Source organism: Scyliorhinus canicula, chromosome 5, assembly GCF_902713615.1.
Source record: "Scyliorhinus canicula chromosome 5, sScyCan1.1, whole genome shotgun sequence".
NCBI classification, from domain to species: Eukaryota; Metazoa; Chordata; class Chondrichthyes; order Carcharhiniformes; family Scyliorhinidae; genus Scyliorhinus; species Scyliorhinus canicula.
In genome coordinates, this window is record NC_052150.1 from 126464498 (window position 1) to 126482084 (window position 17587).

The window sequence follows — 17587 nt, forward strand, 5'->3', positions numbered from 1 at the left end:
GGAAGCCTAAGGGAAGTGAAAAAAACATCCATGCCTGCCATCACATCACCAGACTGGTCTAACCTATATAACCCGGCATACAAATGTCTTAACGGCCCCATTAATCTCCTCCGTCTTTATTAACCCCCCCCTCTCCTGAGCGTCGAAGGGAGGGAACATCCCTAGAATCTGCCGCCGCCTTAATTAGACAGGCCATGTACTTACTCTGATTATTACCAAACTCATATGATTTTGTTCTTTAGCAGATACGATATTGACTTTTAAGGGGCGTCTTGACAAATACATGAATAGGATCGGAATAGAAGTATATGGTCCCCAGAAGGATAGGTAGGGGGTTTTAGTTCAGACCGGCAGCATGGTGGCTGCAGGCTTGGAGGGCCGAAGAGCCTGTTCTTGTGCTGTAATTTTCTTTGTTATTTGTTCCTTGGTTTCTGCTTTGCAAATTTTAAACATCTCCCAGCATGCTGCATCAATAAGGAGTCCAGTGTCCTAGCTGCGTTAACCTCCTTCGATAACTGCTTGTTAGGGGCTCTCCTTGGCATCGGCCAAACTGATCTCTCCAGCACTCTATGCCTTTTGTTGGCTATGTAGGAAATAAGCCAGTCCCATAGCATAGGCCTTACAAGTCTCCTATAGTGTGGAGGAAGTGATATCAGAAATGGAACTAACAAAAACTCGGGGTGGGGGTTCTGACTCAATTTTAAGTGCTCCTTGTCATCCACGTGAGTCCTGTATCAGTGCTATGTCCACTTTCTCCCTAAGAAAAAAGGATCTTTTTCCTTTTGATATGGTGATGAATTCCCTTGTATTCCATGCAAAGTTTAAAATTATTCACAGCCATTGCATAGACGACCGGGAGATGAGTAGAATAGAATTTACGCACCACTCTTAGGCATGTGCTGTAACACCTCAGTTTATACACACCCATTTCTGCTAAGAGTGGAGTTGGCTGGTTGACACAGCACACTTCCAGACAGTTCAGAGACCGAGGAAGAAACTGCACAGGTTCCAGTGTGGCACTGGAATATCTGGTGGAGGAGGTACTGCAAAGTTAGTTTTTTCTGTATTTGCATGCACAAAAGAATTAACTGGAGTTGACAACTACCTGAGAAAGTCTCCTGATGGTGTTTGAAAAGTAATCTTCAAGGCTGGAGGTTTAAGTGGTGCTCGATCCTCTGTAATAACATGTCTATTCCTTGCTTACTCCTAATCATCTGGTTGCTATAAAACAATACTTAATTTGCTTTGACGAATTTTAGAAGATCCTGGGGTCATGTAAATGCAAAGTTCTTTCTTCTGTCATCAGCGATGCTCCAGCAAAAATACAGTGAAATAAGATGTTGGGTCAGAATGCAATTGTTCATCTCCTGGAAGCAAGTTATAGAATGGTATCAGTAAATATCTGTGAGATGATTCCTTTCCCAAATATTTCTGTGGGGTTTGGCACATCTAGTGTGTAGTTCGAGAGAAGGGAAATAAGTGGAGTTCTAATTTCCGGCACAGTATACTCTAATGGAATGGTATCATAATTTTTGATTGAGGGTGAGGGGGGTTCCTCTTTCCTTCCTTCTAAAGTAACTTATACTCTATTGGTTTGTAAGGTTGCCACTGTGTGCAGTGTTATTTGTGCGCTAGTTTTGAACACTGTTGGCCTAGGTCAGAGATAATGGGTGGATCATCCATATGAACACTATGCTTTACTGGACACTCATCAGAGAAACCTGTTTGGAGGTCGGCATGCCCAACTTTTGCTGTTGCCCTTTCTCGTCTCTATGTTGAGAGTTCATTCTCGTAGTTTTGGGACCAGAATCTAATGGCTGAATACAATTTAAGGGTTTATCTGAGTTGCAGCCTTTTAATACTTTAAACCAAGGTTCTTTCTGCCTGCTCATGTGTATATTAAATATCGCATGGAGTTAAAGAAGAGACGGGCGAGGCAGAATCAATAGCAACAGTCACAAGGAAATTGACTAAATACTTGCAGAGAAATTAAATATAGAGAAGTGGAGAATGAGAAACGATCTTGTATTGAATGGATAGCTTTAGCAACGATCTGGCACAGGCATAATGGGTCACATGGTCGCCTAATGTGTTGTGATATTTATGATTTATGACTAACATTCTTGCATAATGAATACCATAATAAAATAGATATCAATTATTGATTTCATTTATGAAACTTTACAATCAACGATGTCCACCATACTTTGATACAGAGGGCGGGGTCTCCAGCCGCGCTCTCCTGATGGCTGGGAATCCCACCCGAGGCCAATTAACTTTTCCATTGTCCGCGTATCATCTGTGGTGATCTTACGGTGGGCGGGACGGAAGAATCCGGCCCATAAAATTTTGCCATTACTTCAAAAATCAACCTGATCGTGTGCAGCACTTTTATAAAAGTGAATTATATATGACTGTTTAGATAAAGCCAATGGCCTCAGTTTTCATGGTTCCTTTTTTTCTGGCGCTAACCCACACGTCATCAGATTTTGTAGAATCCATAGAATTCCTACAGTGCAAAAGGAGGCCATTTGGCACATTCAAGTCTTCTGACCTTCCAAAAGTACACCCTACCTAGGCCCACACCCCCTTTCTATCCCGTAACTCTGCCTAACATGCATTTGGATATGCAGGGGCAATTTTTAGCATGGCGATATGCTCAACCTGCATATCTTTGGACTGTGGAAGGAAACTGGAGCACTCAGAGGAAACCCACACAGATATGGGGAGTATGTGAAATTCCACACAGTCACTCACGGCCGGAATCGAACTGGGTCCCCGGTGCTGCAAGGCAGCAGTGCTAACCGCTGTGCCACCGTGCCGCTTAATTTAATTGATTTGAATCCTCAACTTGCTATGGTCGAATTTGAGCTAACAATCACAATCTCTAGATTGCTAGCCCCAAACTGCACTATCTAACCGACCAAATCCTTAATCTATTAATTTCGATTTAAAAATAGAACACCTGACTCTATTGTTATGGTTGCAGATACTATACTCTTAGTAGATACAATAGGTAATTGTCTGAGGTTTTAACATATCAAGGCAACTCAAGGGCCAGGAATAAATGTATTTCTTGATGTTAGGGTAACTTTTTGCTTCCCCTTTTGTTTCATCGCACTCCTAAATTTCATCACCTATCTGATGAAACTTTCTTCATGGTTTCAATGGTGTTTTAAGAGGTTGTTATTGAAAATAAGAGCTGATGAGGAAGGTTGGATTAACCCCATTTCCTGGAGAGGGCTATATTCTGAAAACACGTTCTGGGTACATGGAAAGGAAGAGCTGTGTGGTCTGAAAATGATTCCCGAACCCCCCCCCCCCCCCCCCCCCCCCCCCCCCCAACCTCCATTAGGTAAGTACTCCAGGTGCATGCAAATAGTATTTCAATGCCTGGGATATTGGAACACCTGCTTTTAGAATACTGCCTGCCATATGACTCTTTTGATGTTTGTTTTATTTGCCATTGTTTAAAATGATACTGCCACTTCAACAAATAATTTCCTCAAAAAGCTGAATCCATCAAGCCTGCCACAATCCGGTATCTCAGTGCATTGTCAATAATTTTTGCGCAGAGTGTAGCAGGTGTGTGGACAACACACATTGTGATTTGGGAATGAGGAATTAAAAAATGTGATGTAGCCAAATTACTTGGACATTATCTTCAGTCATTTCAACAGCTGGCCAAAGGAATTTGGTGGATAATGCTGGCAATAGCAGAGTCTGTTACTATCATGCCAAAGAACAAGGCATGACTGCTGTAGCTCTTTTTTTACAGTATGTGGTGCCTGCATCTGGACTTTAATGGCAGAGAATCAGCAAAGGAAAGCAAACACTTAATGATATACTGTAATATTGTTACATCTTATGGCAAGGCAGGTGTCATGAATCTGCCTGGTGACAGCAGTAGACAATATTCAAAGGGTCTCAATTGGTATGTGCCTCTTCTGGTAACAAGTTTAGGACGGTAGTTTAGATAATCAAGTGTGAATAGTTTCCGGAGAGAAACAGATTATAGATGATTGAGAAGGTCCATATCGTCTTGATGATTGAGACGTACATATCTTAATATATAGTCAAGGAAGTTGATGGGGCAGACAGCCGGATACACAAGGTATAATCAAAGGATAGCAAAGGTATAATTTGCCAGACCCTGAGAAGAAAGGGAGGCAGTTACCATCTAGCAGTCTCAGAAAGCAGACAAGCCAGTTTCCAGCCACCAAGCCATAGATATATTTTGTAACAAGGAGTAGGTACCTTCTATAGAAACTGTGTTTTAATAATGATCTTATTTACATGAGTAGTGCAGTCATGTTTGTGAGTATTTGTCTTTTCTTTACTTTATTAAATAGTCTTTAATAATTGTTATATGATGACTGGGGTTTAATTTGTCTCCTCACACCAAAACAAAATCTCATTTACACCCCCACAGACTGGTGTCCCAAGTTAGGATACCCTCAGTTTCTTGAATTCATCCTATTTTATGCAGCATGTACTCGGACGCTGCCAAATTTTCCCATGATGACAGGATGAGCAATTGATGTAATACAACACCATCTTCCTTTCCTCTCCATCTGCACGACCAGCGCCCCTGCCCCCCACACCCTCCCAGTTGCTGGATGCCGGTCATTGGAATGTATTTTGGGGAAAAGCAGGTCTTATTTATAGTAGTGGTTGGTTTAGTGTTTTTTAATGGTATTTTGACTAAATTCTACAAGTTCACAACAGTGTTCCACGATTTATTTATCTCCTGTGTAAACCTGCCTTTAAAAACTCTCATCTCGATAGTAAAATGTGACCAAGATATTTCAAAGGTTTCTTGAATTCATCCTATTTTCCACACTACTTTGTCTGTACCAAATACGCAAAATACGCAAATGCAAAGAATCGCGATGAAATTGTATTGAGTAATTATTTTCTTTTGTTTATTTATTCTTTTTTTTTTAAATTTTACAGTACCTAATTCATTTTTTTCCAATTAAGGGGCAATTTAGCATGTTCAGTCCCACCTACCTTGCACATCTTTGGATTGTGGGGGCGAATCCACACAAACACGGGGAGAATGTGCAACTCCACACAGACAGTGACCCAGAGCTGGGATCGAACCTGGGACCTCGGTGCTGTGAGACTGCAGTGCTACAATGCGTCACCATGCTGCCCTATAATTATTTTATTTCTATAGTACCTTGTACATTTTACAACATTGAACATTTTGGTGTGTAAGTAAGTCATTTTTTTATTACTGATGCTTGCCATAGATGACATGTTCCTCTACGTCTCAAATTCCCCCTAGCCAGCATGGAAGGAATAATGGAACTGCTAAGGAGTTTGGGCCTTCTCGGGTTACAAACTTAACCTGAGGGTGACCTGATCAAGGTATACAAGATTATGAAGGGCATAGACAGGTTGGATAGTGACCACCTGCTCCCTTAGTTGAAAGGTCAGCTACGAGGGGACACCATTCAAGGGGAGGGGCAGGAGGTTCAGGGGAGATTTGAGGAAAGACACTTTTACCCAAGAAGGTGGTGACGGTCTGGAACGCATTGCATGGGAGGATGTTAGAGGCGGGTTGCCTCACATCCTTCAAATGTATCTGGATGAGCAATTGGCACATCTTAACATTCGAGGCTATGGACCAAGTGTTAGCAAATAGGACTGTGTTTGACAGATCAGGTAGGTGCCTTTCATGCGGCGCTGCAGACTCGATGGGCTGAGGGCCTTTTCTGCACTGTATATTTCTGTGATTCTGAGGTAAAGCTAATGTAACAAATGTTTTTCATAATGAGTATAATTGGTGTAATCTAAGGTAAACATAGTAAATTGATACAATATTTGCAGTTGACCTGTTCATTATTTTCAATATTCTTGGTTACATATATGACCTGTGAATTATTACAAATTAAGATTATCAAATGCATTACCACCTGACCTGAGAATTCCAATCATAAATTACACAGCACATGATTGTGGGAGAGATTTCATGGCTATTTTGTTTGTAATTTATTTTGATGAAGTGGCTAATTTCTTGCTCGTTAAGGTGACAACCATTGTAGTTGCTGTTGTGCTGTGATTACTAAACCAGACAATAACTGGGTAGTGTGGAAATGCAAAGAAAAATATTCCAAATTGCTAGTTGTTTCACATTTGTTGATAAACTGATGTGATAGAAACTTGCATTGGGACCAGCAGGTTGTGTCCAAAGGTAAAGTGGGATTATGGGGTGTGGGTCTGGGAGGGGTGCTCTTTCGGAGGATCAGTGCAGACTTGATGGGCTGAAAAAAGCCCCCTCCTGCACTGTAGAGATTCTATGATTTCATTGTGTTCTGGGTGGCATGGTAGCACAGTGGTTAGCACTGTTGCTTCACAGCGCCAGGGACCCAGTTTCGATTCCCGGCTTGAATCACTGTCTGTGTGGAGTCTACCCGTTCTCCCCATGTCTGTGTGGGTTTCCTCTGGGTTGCTCTGGTTTCCTCCCACAAGTCCTGAAAGACGTGCTTGTGAGATGAATTGAGTATTCTAAATTCTCCATCAGTTTGTCTGAATAGTGTTGCGAATAGGGAATTTGCACAGTAACTTCATTGCAGTGTTAATGAAAGCCTACTTGTGACACTAATAAAGATTATTATGTGATGCTTTATCTTTTTGATTACCTGTAGATTCTGAAATGAAAATTGCTTATTGTCACGAGTAGGCTTCAATGAAGTTACTGTGAAAAGCCCTAGTCGCCACATTCCGGCGCCTGTCCAGGGAGGCTGGTACGGGAATCGAACCGTGATGCTGGCCTGCTTGGTCTGCTTTAAAAGCCAGCGATTTAGCCTGGTGAGCTAAACCAGCCCCAGAGATTTATAAAACTCTTTTATACAATCTGATTCTAGTAAATGAGTCATTTTGACATCAGCAACAGACATGTAAGATACAATACAACATTGATTGCATACTTTAAAAAAAAATGTTCAGGTTAATACAATTGTAGATACCTTAAATGTAAAAATATAGTTTAATTGGATCATTGAAAAATTTTGGCAAACTACCTCCCTACCCCATCACCTTGATGATGGAAATAAAATTACTAGAGTAGTTGTGGATCATCACCAAAAAGTGTGTAAAATAAAATCATTATATTTTGCAGAAACTTCAATGAGCCTATGAGCCCGCGATGCTTTCAGCGTATATGTCTGAATAGTCGGAGTGAAGTGGAAGAACTGATTCAGAGACTGGACTTGCAGACAAGAGAGACCATGTTTGTTGACAATAAGCATTCGACCAAACAATAAGAAAAAAGGTATCTGAAAATGAAGTAGTAGTTCAAGATTTATGTTGTCCTATCGTGTAGTTTAAATCATAACCCAGTAAAGTGAAGAGAAAAGGTTTAAGAAATGAATTCCAGAGAGTAAAGTTGAGGGAGCTGAAGTCGCTTCTACCAAAGTGAAGAGACCAGCATGCACAAAAAGGGAATAAGTACAAAGATCTTATTTAGCAGATTGAGTTGAGGCATTTTCTATAGTTCAGAGACCATAAGACACGGGTGCAGAAGCAGGCCATTCAGCCCATTGAGTCTGCTCCGCCGTTCAATAAAATCTTGACTGGAATCCGATGTAACAGTATTACAATTGAGTAAAGGTGACTACAAAGACATGAGTTGATTGGAAGGGGAGCCTAGCAGGGAAGACGGTGGAACAGCAATGGCAGGAGCGTTTGGGGGTTGTTCGGGAGGCACAACAGAAATTGATCCCAAGGAGGAAACCTGCTAAGGGGAGGACGTGGCAACCATGGCTGATTAGGATCAGCCAGTGATAGCATAAAAGAAAACACATGCAATATGGTGAGGCGATGGTGGGAAGCCAGAGGATTGGGAACCCTTTAAAAGCAAGCAGAGGACAACTGAAAAAAGAAATAATGGGGAGAAGAATAGCAATACAAAGAAGATTGCAAGAGTTATTTCCAATTATATAAAAGAGAAGGGCGAGGCAAGAATGGAAATTGGACCACTGGAAAATGAGCTGCAGGGGTAGTTTTAGGGAACAAAGAATGACAGTGAACTGAATGGATACTTTGTATCAGTCTCAGGTGGAAAACACCAGTGGGATGCCAGAGCTCAGGCAGAATCAGGGGCACAGGCGAGTGTCGTGGACCATCACTAAGGAGAATGTTCTGGGAATGTTCTGCCAGTCAACCAATCCTCTATCCATGCTAGGATATTAACCTTAACACCATGGGCTTCTTAACTTATTTTACAGTCTCCTATGCGGCATCTTGTCACAGGCTTTCTGGAAATCTAAATAAATGCATCCACTGGTTCTTCTTTGTCTAACTTCGTTCTTACCTCCTCAAAGAACTCTACAGATTTGTCAGACATTACCTCCCCTTGATGAACCATAGTGACTCAGTCCTATTTTATCATGCGCTTTCCAAGTACCCTTCAATCTCATCTTTAATAATGGACTCTTAAATCTTACCAATGACCAAGTCAGGCTAACTGGCCTATAATCTCCCGTCTTCTTGCCTCCCTCCCTTCTTAAAACAGGGGTGTTGCATTAGCCACTTCCATTCCTCTGGGACCCTCCTACCTCCAGTGATTCCTGAAAGATCAACTACCAATGCTTCCACAATCTCCTCAGCTATCTCTTTTAGAACCCTTACGGGTAGTCCTCTGGTCCAGGTGATTTAAAATTTTTTTACAGTACCCAATATTTTTTTCCCCAATAGGAGAAATTTAGCATGGCCAATCCGTCTAACTGCACATCTTTGGTTGTGGGGTGCAACCCATGCAGACATGGGGAGAATGTGCAAACTCCACACAAACAGTGACCAGGGTCGGTATTCGAACTGGGTCCTCAGCGCCGCAGTGCCAGTGCTAACCACTGCACCACATGCCGCCCTCTGGTCCAGGTGATTTATCCACCTTCAGACCTTTCGGACTCCATAACGTTCTCCTTAGTGAAGGCCACTATGCTCACCTGTGCCCTTTGATTCTCCTGGAGCTCTGGCATCCCACTGGTGTCTTCCACCGTGAAGACTGATGCAAAGTAACTATTCAGTTCCTCTGCCATTTCTTTGTTTCCTATTATTATTCTCGCAGCCTCATTTCCCCGTGGCACAACATCTAATTTTGCCTCTGTCTTACCTTTTTATATATTGCTTTTTTAGTTGTCCTCTGCTCGCTTTTAAATGCTTCCCAATCTTCTGGCTTCCCATTAATTCTCACCACTTTGTATGCTTTCCTTTTGCTTTTATGCTGTCCTTGACTTGCTTCGTCCTCCCTTAGCATGTTCCTCCTCCTTGGGGTGAATTTCTGTTGTGCCTCCCGAATAACCCCCTAAAAACTCCTGTCAATTCCTTCTGAATTAATTATCTGCCTGTAAAGGACCCGCATTTGTCTGAACTAACCTTTTCATTTTTAAATATGTCTCGAAGTTTCTAGAGTTTGTTTTCATTCATTTGTCCATTTTGATTTATTTTCTCAACTCCCTCCCCCACAGGGCTGTCGACAAGATGTTTTGCTTTCACAGAATACTGACCCTTGTTCTGCTATTAATATGTCACCATTAACACTGTTTATCTGTCTCCATGACATTGTTATTATCTGTCCTGAGCCCTCAATGTGCAGGTCGCTCAAGTTTGAAGTTCCCTTGAAATGTATCTGTATGAATTCAATTTGCAAGGCTTATCAAAATGTTTCTTTTTTTTTGGTTAAGGTGCCCACTTGCCTGATCACATACCGAAGAGAGTACGCTGCAATTCATTCTGATTTGGTGCCTGGAATACGATCAGTTCCCAAAAAGGTAATAGACAGGTATTCCAGGATTAGATCTAAAGGTTGATTTTTACATTGGTCCAATGATAATCATTATTAATATAGTCCACCGACCAACTCATCTGAAAATGTCTGTGGAGAACAAAAAAGTTACTTTAATCTGTAAATTCAACAAATGAATATAAGCTGGGAAAACACAAATATTGAAATGAGATGGAGATGGCATCTAAAGTTTGCCATCTGTGGGGAATTCACAAGCACACCTTATGGAGGAGCAGGAAATTATTGAGAATAGCTTCTGGATTTTTTTTGTTTAACTCTGCCTTTATGGATATCGGAAGCTGCTGTCAGTTTCACAGCCTAGCAGCGGAAATCTGGCTGTTTTACAGTCATTACAACTGCAGAATCCAAGCTGATCTTTTATAAAGGGCAAATGGAATACCTTTCAAACAATAATGCTGAGCCTGCAGTACCATAATCCTGTGTTTTTCAAACTTTTATCCCGGGACCCACTTTTGTCAACTGGCCGACCTACCCGACCCATGCCGGTCAAACTTCGCAATCCATGCTGGCTGACCTTTGCGACACTCGCCACGTTCGCTTAGTTTTAATGCGAAAGGCTAATGCCTGCTTGGTCCTCACAATCTCACTCCAATCAGGTTCACAGGAGGAGAGGGCAATGTGCATATCAGGTGCAGGATCCTTTGTGCAGTTTTTTGCACATGTAGGTCATCATGAAGGATAATAGAAACAAAATGCTTGTTTTACTCAGCACTGGATACTCCTGGGAGATACTACTCCAGAATGCTGACAGCCTCGTAGACTTTTGCATGTTTTTAACATGCTCTCAAGTCTGGTACAGCAGCTTTAGTCTTTTCGTTTGGAGGACGCTGTAAGTTAATAACTGACTCGGTACCCAATACTTCTCTTTCAAAATCTGAAAATTCTCTTATTTGTCAGTACGTTCTGCATATAACACACAGGAGCTTTGGATTCTTATTTGCATTGGCATACCTCAAGAAACCATCTTTATGCTGCTGTGTCCTGAGTTAAGCTTCTTCTTTGTAGGCTGTTAATCAGGGATCCTGAAGCTCTGTATAGACCTACAGTTAGGAAGGAGGCCATTTGACTCATCGTGTCTGCTCGACCCTCTGAAAGAGCACCGACCTAGCCCCAATCCTAGGCCCCATTAGCAAAACCGCAATCAGGGGCAATTTATCATGACCAATTCACCTAACCTGCACATCTTTGGACTGTGGGAGTGTCGTATTCAATATTTTCCCCGCGTTTGTCTGTGATAGAGAAATTCAAACAGCATTCATTAGGTAAGCAAAACTGAACTTTATTCACTAATTAGAACTGCTAGCAGAAATGGCAGAAACTTGAAGGCAGTCAATTACAAACTGCTGAGTCCGTCCCAAGTCTGCGATATTACAGAAAAAGAAGGCGATTCTTATACATTATAGGATCAAGATAACATGAATACAACTTGGTCAGGAATTAATCGAAAGTAAAACATAAGTAATAATCGTTACAATGGAGTCACCTTGCTGACCTTTAGGGGAATGGAGTTTCATATCATTAATCTATCTTTGTTTTAAGAAGCGGACAAATTTGTTTACGAACAGGAAGAGACAGCTTTTTAGCTTGGTATTTATTGAGACTGCTTCTAGGTTCATAACGAACGCGTCTTATCTGAGGGTTAGAGTCAGCCAGTTCTCGTTTGACCTCGGCTGTTGTATCTGGGCCTTAGTTTTTAAATTCAATTGTACCAAGAAGACTTGACTAGTTTTCCCATCATGCCATTATTTGCTTCACACAATACCACAGGAGGAAACTAGAGCGACCCTGAGGAAACCCCACGTAGACATAGGAAGAATGTGCAAATAACCGCACAGTCACCTGAGGTCGGAATCGAATCCGGGTCTCTGGTGCTGGAGGCAGCAGTGCTATATGCCACCATGCTCGATGCGTCCTGACCTAGATCTACCACACTAGCACTCCGCTGTTCTGTCATAGATCTCCTCAGCAGCTCTCTCCAGCAGATTCAGATGTGAGATCCTGGTAGGTAGGTACACTGCCTATTTGTGTCTCTGACCATCTCTTCCTTGTTGTGAAACCATCCATCTTCACAGTCTTCTTGCCTGGCTTTGAGCAGCTAGAAAATGGAAGGAGCTCTCTCCTGTGATTTGGTGCCAAAAGCACTTAACACTTCCTGCCAAATCCTTGTATGTACGTGCAGGGCATGTCATTTGTTCACTGCTGCCGCTTATGGTTGGAAAACTGCACACCCTCAATTCGTTCACATTTAAAAGATAGTAGCAACTGCCATTCTTTATTTAAATACCGGTAATGGCCATTGGGCGTTTCTCCCACAATTGGTATCACCCTGGAATTACCGCAACCAATCGCTCTGTCACCTACCATTGGGTTGCGACCCGCACTTACCTTGCCATAATGTACTATTGGCAAGTTCAGAATATGAAGCTTGGCCCTAAATAAAGTAAAATAAATAACTTTGAGGTTAAGAAGAAAACTGGCCAAATCATGTGTGAAGATAGAGAAAAGTGTTAATTGGGGTGAGCTATAAGGAGATACAGAAATACATTGAGGAAATTAAAAGGAGAAAAGAAGGGATCAGAGGAAAATAAACTGTTTGAGTAAGATATTGAAATAATTTTTAGTACTAAAATCCTGAGAAGGCTGTTTGGGAAGCGAAAGGTGAGTATATGGTCAATTGGAAAACAGGATATTATAAGTTTTTAAGAGGTAATGAGAATAAAACCACAAAGTAATTAATCTCAGGGATGAGGAAAGACGACAGCAAAATAATAATCTGATTTATTTAGGAGGTTTAACCTAGAATTATCTGTAGGAGGTGCTATCAGATAAAATGGATGGCAACCAAAGAAGGAGATAGTAGGGGGAGCCAACACTTAATCAGAGATTGTTTTGAGGAGGATCATAAAGAAGGAAAGGAAGGTATTGGAAGCACGGGGTTGTCTGAGGAAGCTCGACCTCCCCTTTGAGGCACCTTGAGGTGGTACCAAAGGCCTGAACCTTCACATGAGAGAATTATAATTTTTAAGGACCGTCCGCTTGGCATTTTCTGTGTGTGATTTTGATTTATGTTACATTGGCTATTTCAGGCGTGTTTGCGAGCATTAGCTGAATATACTCTGATCCTTGTGAAAAAACGGCGACTGCAAGAACTGAGTAGCAGACAGGGTGCTGCGGACTACAACCAGTACATGAGAGACCACAACATCTGTCTGCTTGATATTCTGGGTGCTCTTCCATCATGCCATCCACCGCTTAGCCTACTTTTAGGTCAGTCTTTTTAAAAATATTTTATTGTCACACGTATAAAGTTACTGTGGAAAGCCCCGAGGTCGCCACATTCAGGTGCCTGTTCGGGGAAGCTGGTATGGGAATTGAACCCGTGTTGCTGGCCTTGATCTGCATCACAAACCAGCTGTCTAGCCCACTGAGCTAAATCAGCCCTTCCAACCAGCCCTAATCTTATTGTTTCTTTTCTCTTGTCCAGATCCCAAACAATATGAAATACAAAATCTGAGAACTGTTCAACATAAAGCGAACTCTGACATTAGCTTATAAGTAGTTTAATTCCGATTAAATCTCGAATGATAAGATTGTTATAATTGTTCTGCTATAGTTTTCTGTACCATCGTACATAAAGGGGCTGTTTGCTTCTGTCAAAATCTAAATGAATTTATGGTCACATGATAGATATTCAGAGACATGAATTTGGTTGTGTTTTTTTAAAGGATTGGAATAAATCATGTTCGGGATCTCATTTCTTTAAAAAAAACAGCAGGTGTTTTGTAGCTTTGCTGAAGGTGACTCAGAAGACAAGTCATTTTGTAGTGAGAAACGTGTTTTGTCTTGTAAGGGAGACTTTCCAAAGTTACTGATTTAGAGACTCATTTTTATTAAATATAGTTCTGGAATTTCTGTTGATGCTTTGGAGATTGACACTTGAGTGTATTATGCTTTGAAAAGTATAAATGAGAAATATTTTCAAATTATCCCATTGCTCCATGTTCGTTATCTATTCTCCTCCATTTTAGAACAGAGTGAAATCCTAAACACACCCGCTGAGGCTAGATTTCTGATATTTAACTACAGGGAAATTAGTGTTTGGTAGAACTTGGGAATGGTCCTGGGTTTGGAAAGTACTGCCAGTGGTTAACTGCACTCTACTGGGCTGTGATGGTTTAATAATGTGGTGGTGAGGTGGGTTGTGTTTTCTAGAGGGAAAACCTGGAGTCTGGGGAAAGTGGCTCTGGTTCGCTGCTTATTTTCTTCCCATGTGTAATAATTTCCAACTTATGTGTGCATATTTTATTTCATTCTTTAACTACCATTTATTTTGGAAGCAGTAGAATGATAGAGCCCCTACAGATTAGAAGAAGGCCATTTGTCCCATTGAGTCTGCACCAACCTCCTAAAGCATGTAGCACAGTGGTTAGTACTGTTCTTCACAGCTCCTGGTCCCAGGTTCGATTCCTGGCTTGGGTCACCGTCTGTGCGGAGTCTGCAGGTTCTCCCCTTGTCTGCATGGGTTTCCTCCGGGTGCTCCGGTTTCCTACCGCAGTCCAAAGATGTGCAGGTCAGGTGGATTGGCTGTGCTAAATTGCCCTTGTCCCAAAAAGGTTAGATGGGGTTACAGGGATGGAGTGGAGGTGTGGACTTGGGTATGGGTGCTCTTTCCACGGGTGGTTCTAACTCTTTTCTTAAAAATATAATTTTTATTGAAATTTTACAAAATATAAACATCTCAACTCTATTAACAAACAACCGTGGTAACACCCCAAGAACAATACCCACCCAACTTCAAAAGCAACTACTAACAAAAGAAAAAAACAAAAGAACACCCAAACACAAAAGGGAAAGAGATAACACCCGCCACATCCCACAAGCCCATGTACACAGTTCTCCCTCCCACCGATCCAAACCCCCCCCCTCTTATCTGCTGCTGCCGGCTATTTCCTACAGTTCCGCCAGGAAGTCCAGGAAAGGCTGCCACCGCCTAAAGACCCTTGTACTGATCCCCTCAGGCAAATTTACCCCTTCTCCAATTTAATTAACCCCGCCATATCATTGATCCCAGGCCTCCCACGCTTGGGGGCTTCGCATCCTTCCATTGGAGCAACATCCTCCGCCGGGCTACTAGGGACGCAAAGGCCAGAACACCGGCCTCTTTCGCCGCCTGCACTCCCAGCTCCACTGCAACCCCAAAAATTGCGAGTCCCCAGCCTGGCCTGACCCTGGATCCCACCACCCTCGACACCGTCCTTGCTACTCCCTTCCAAAACTCCCCTAGTGCTGGGCACGCCCAAAACATATGGGCGTGGTTCGCTGGGCTCCCCCGAGCACCTAGCACACCTGTCCTTGCCACCGAAAAACCTACTCATCCTCGTCCCAGTCATGTGGGCCCTATGCAGCACTTGAAACTGTATGAGGCTAAGCCTCGCACAGGAAGAGGAGGAATTCACACTCTCCAGGGCATCCTCCCACGTCCCTTCCTGAATCTCCTCACCCAGCTCCTCCTTCCCATTTACCCTTCAGTTCCTCCACAGAGGCCTCATCTACCTCCTGCATTACCCGGTATATGCCCGAAATCCTCCCTCCTCCAACGCACACCCCCGAGAGCAACCGATCCCGCACCCTTCGTGGGGGCAGCAAGGGGAACCCCTCCACCTGCTACCTGGCAAACACCCTCACCCGCATGTACCTAAACATGTTCCCCGGGGGGAGCCCAAACTCCCCTCTAACTCCCCAAGCTCGCGAACCTCCCCTCCACAAACAGGTCCCTCAACCTCCTAACCCCTGCCCTGTGCCAACCCAGAATCCGCCATCAATGCTCCCTGGGACAAACCGATGGTTCCCCCGTATCGAGGCCCCCATCGAGCCCCCCACTTCTCTCCTATGTCGTCTCCATTGCTCCCAAATTTTGAGGGTAGCCGCCACCACCGGGCTCGTGGTATACCTCGTTGGAGGGACAGGCAACGGCGCCGTTACCAGCGCCTCCAGGCTCGTGCCCACAGAGGACGCCACCTCCATCCTCTTCCATGCTGCCCCTTCCCCGTCCATTACCCACTTACGCACCATCGCTGCGTTGGCAGCCCAATAGTACCCACAGAGGTTGGGCAACGCCAACCCCCCCTATCCCCTGCCCCGTTCCAGGAACACCTTCAGGTACCTAGGGGTCCAGGTGGCTGGGAGTTGGTGGGCCCCTGCACAAGCTCAACCTCACAAGGTTGGTGGAGCAGATGGAGGAGGAGTTTAAGAGGTGGGATATGTTACGCTGTCACTGGCGGGGAGGGTGCAGTTCGTTAAGATGACGGTGCTCCCGAGGTTTTTGTTCCTGTTCCAGTGCCTCCCCATCCTTATCCCGAAGGCCTTTTTTAGGAGGGTCAACAGGGAGTATTACGGGATATGTGTGGGCCCATGGGACTCTGAGGGTGAGAAGGGTGTTCCTGGAACGGGGCAGGGATAGGGGGGGTTGGCGTTGCCCAACCTCGTGTGTGTACTATTGGGCTGCCAACGCAGCGATGGTGCGTAAGTGGGTAATGGACGGGGAAGGGGCAGCATGGAAGAGGATGGAGGTGACTGAAGACAGTGAACTCTGAGGGTGGGTAGTGCTGTATCTATTCTGTAAAAGTTATTTTTGTTTTGAGCTGTACATGGAGTGCTTTCTGTATCAAAATTTGGGCAGTTGCTCGGTCCTGTAAGTCAACTTTGTTCTTGTGGGGGGGATGGGGGTGGATTTTTTTCATGTGTTTGTTGGGAAACTGTTTTGAATATGTATGTTCGAGTGGGGGGAGGGTGAACTACAGTGGGTAGGATGTTTGGTGCCATGGGCTGGGGTCTACCAGGCTAGCTGGCAGGCTGGCTTACAGAAGTGCAGTGGGGGGCTAGCAGGTGATAAGTTTGTTGAGCGGGTTGGGATTTTTGTTCTGTAATGGGGGAGGGGAGGTGGGTGGGGGGGAATTGCTCTGCTGACAGGAGAGGGATTGTTGTTGGGAGACAAATGGGAGGTCGAGGACGGTGGGGCCCCGAGGGCGGGCCTACGGAGGTGCTGGACGCGAGCTGGAGGCTGCCCTAAGAAAGGGGATGGTTGATTCGAGGGGGGGTGGGGAGAGAGCGGGATGCCTCCCGACCAGGCTGATCACATGGAACGTTAGAGGGCTGAATGGGCCGGTTAAGAGGTCTCGCGTGTTTGCGCATTTGAAGGGATTCAAGGCGGACGTGGCAATGCTACAGGAGACACACCCGAGGGTAATAGATCAGACCAGATTGAGGAAGGGGTGGGTCAGGGAAGTATTTCACTCGGGGTTGAATTCTAAGACTAGGGGGTCTTGATACGGTCATTGATCCGGGGGGGGGGGGGGGGGGGGAAGAAGAGAGAGAGAGAGACTTTAATACGGTCATTGATCCAAGGTTGGACTATATATATATAATAATATATATATATTAAAAAATCTTGACCAGGGCTTACTGGCGGGGGGTGGCTGATACCGAGTATTCAGTGATTGCTGTGTCGGCCCATGCCCCACGTTGGGTAGATTTATGGATGAGCAAGGAGGGTGGTCAGTGCCCGCAATGGAGATTGGACGTAGGACTGTTAGCGGACGAGGGGGTGTGCGGGCGTGTAGGGAGTCCACCCAGAACTATCTGGAAATAAATGACACGGGAGAAATTTTGGCAGAAACGGTTTGGAAGTGTTGAATGCAGTGGTTAGTGGGGAGCTAATATCGATACGGGCCCAAAGGGAGAAGGTGGAGCAAGCAGAGATAGATAGGTTGG

At 44.0% G+C, this 17587-nt stretch overlaps 1 protein-coding gene across 1 annotated transcript in view; it reads left to right on the forward strand.

Annotated features, from left to right (window-relative positions):
- The window catches only part of mtrr (5-methyltetrahydrofolate-homocysteine methyltransferase reductase), a 94482-nt gene that overhangs the window by 21147 nt on the left and 55748 nt on the right, over positions 1-17587 (forward strand). Inside the window, 7 exon segments of the mRNA XM_038796445.1 lie at positions 3669-3777; positions 7130-7226; positions 7228-7282; positions 9696-9725; positions 9728-9760; positions 9763-9782; positions 12904-13084. Of these exon segments, the coding sequence (XP_038652373.1) occupies positions 3669-3777; positions 7130-7226; positions 7228-7282; positions 9696-9725; positions 9728-9760; positions 9763-9782; positions 12904-13084 (525 nt within the window).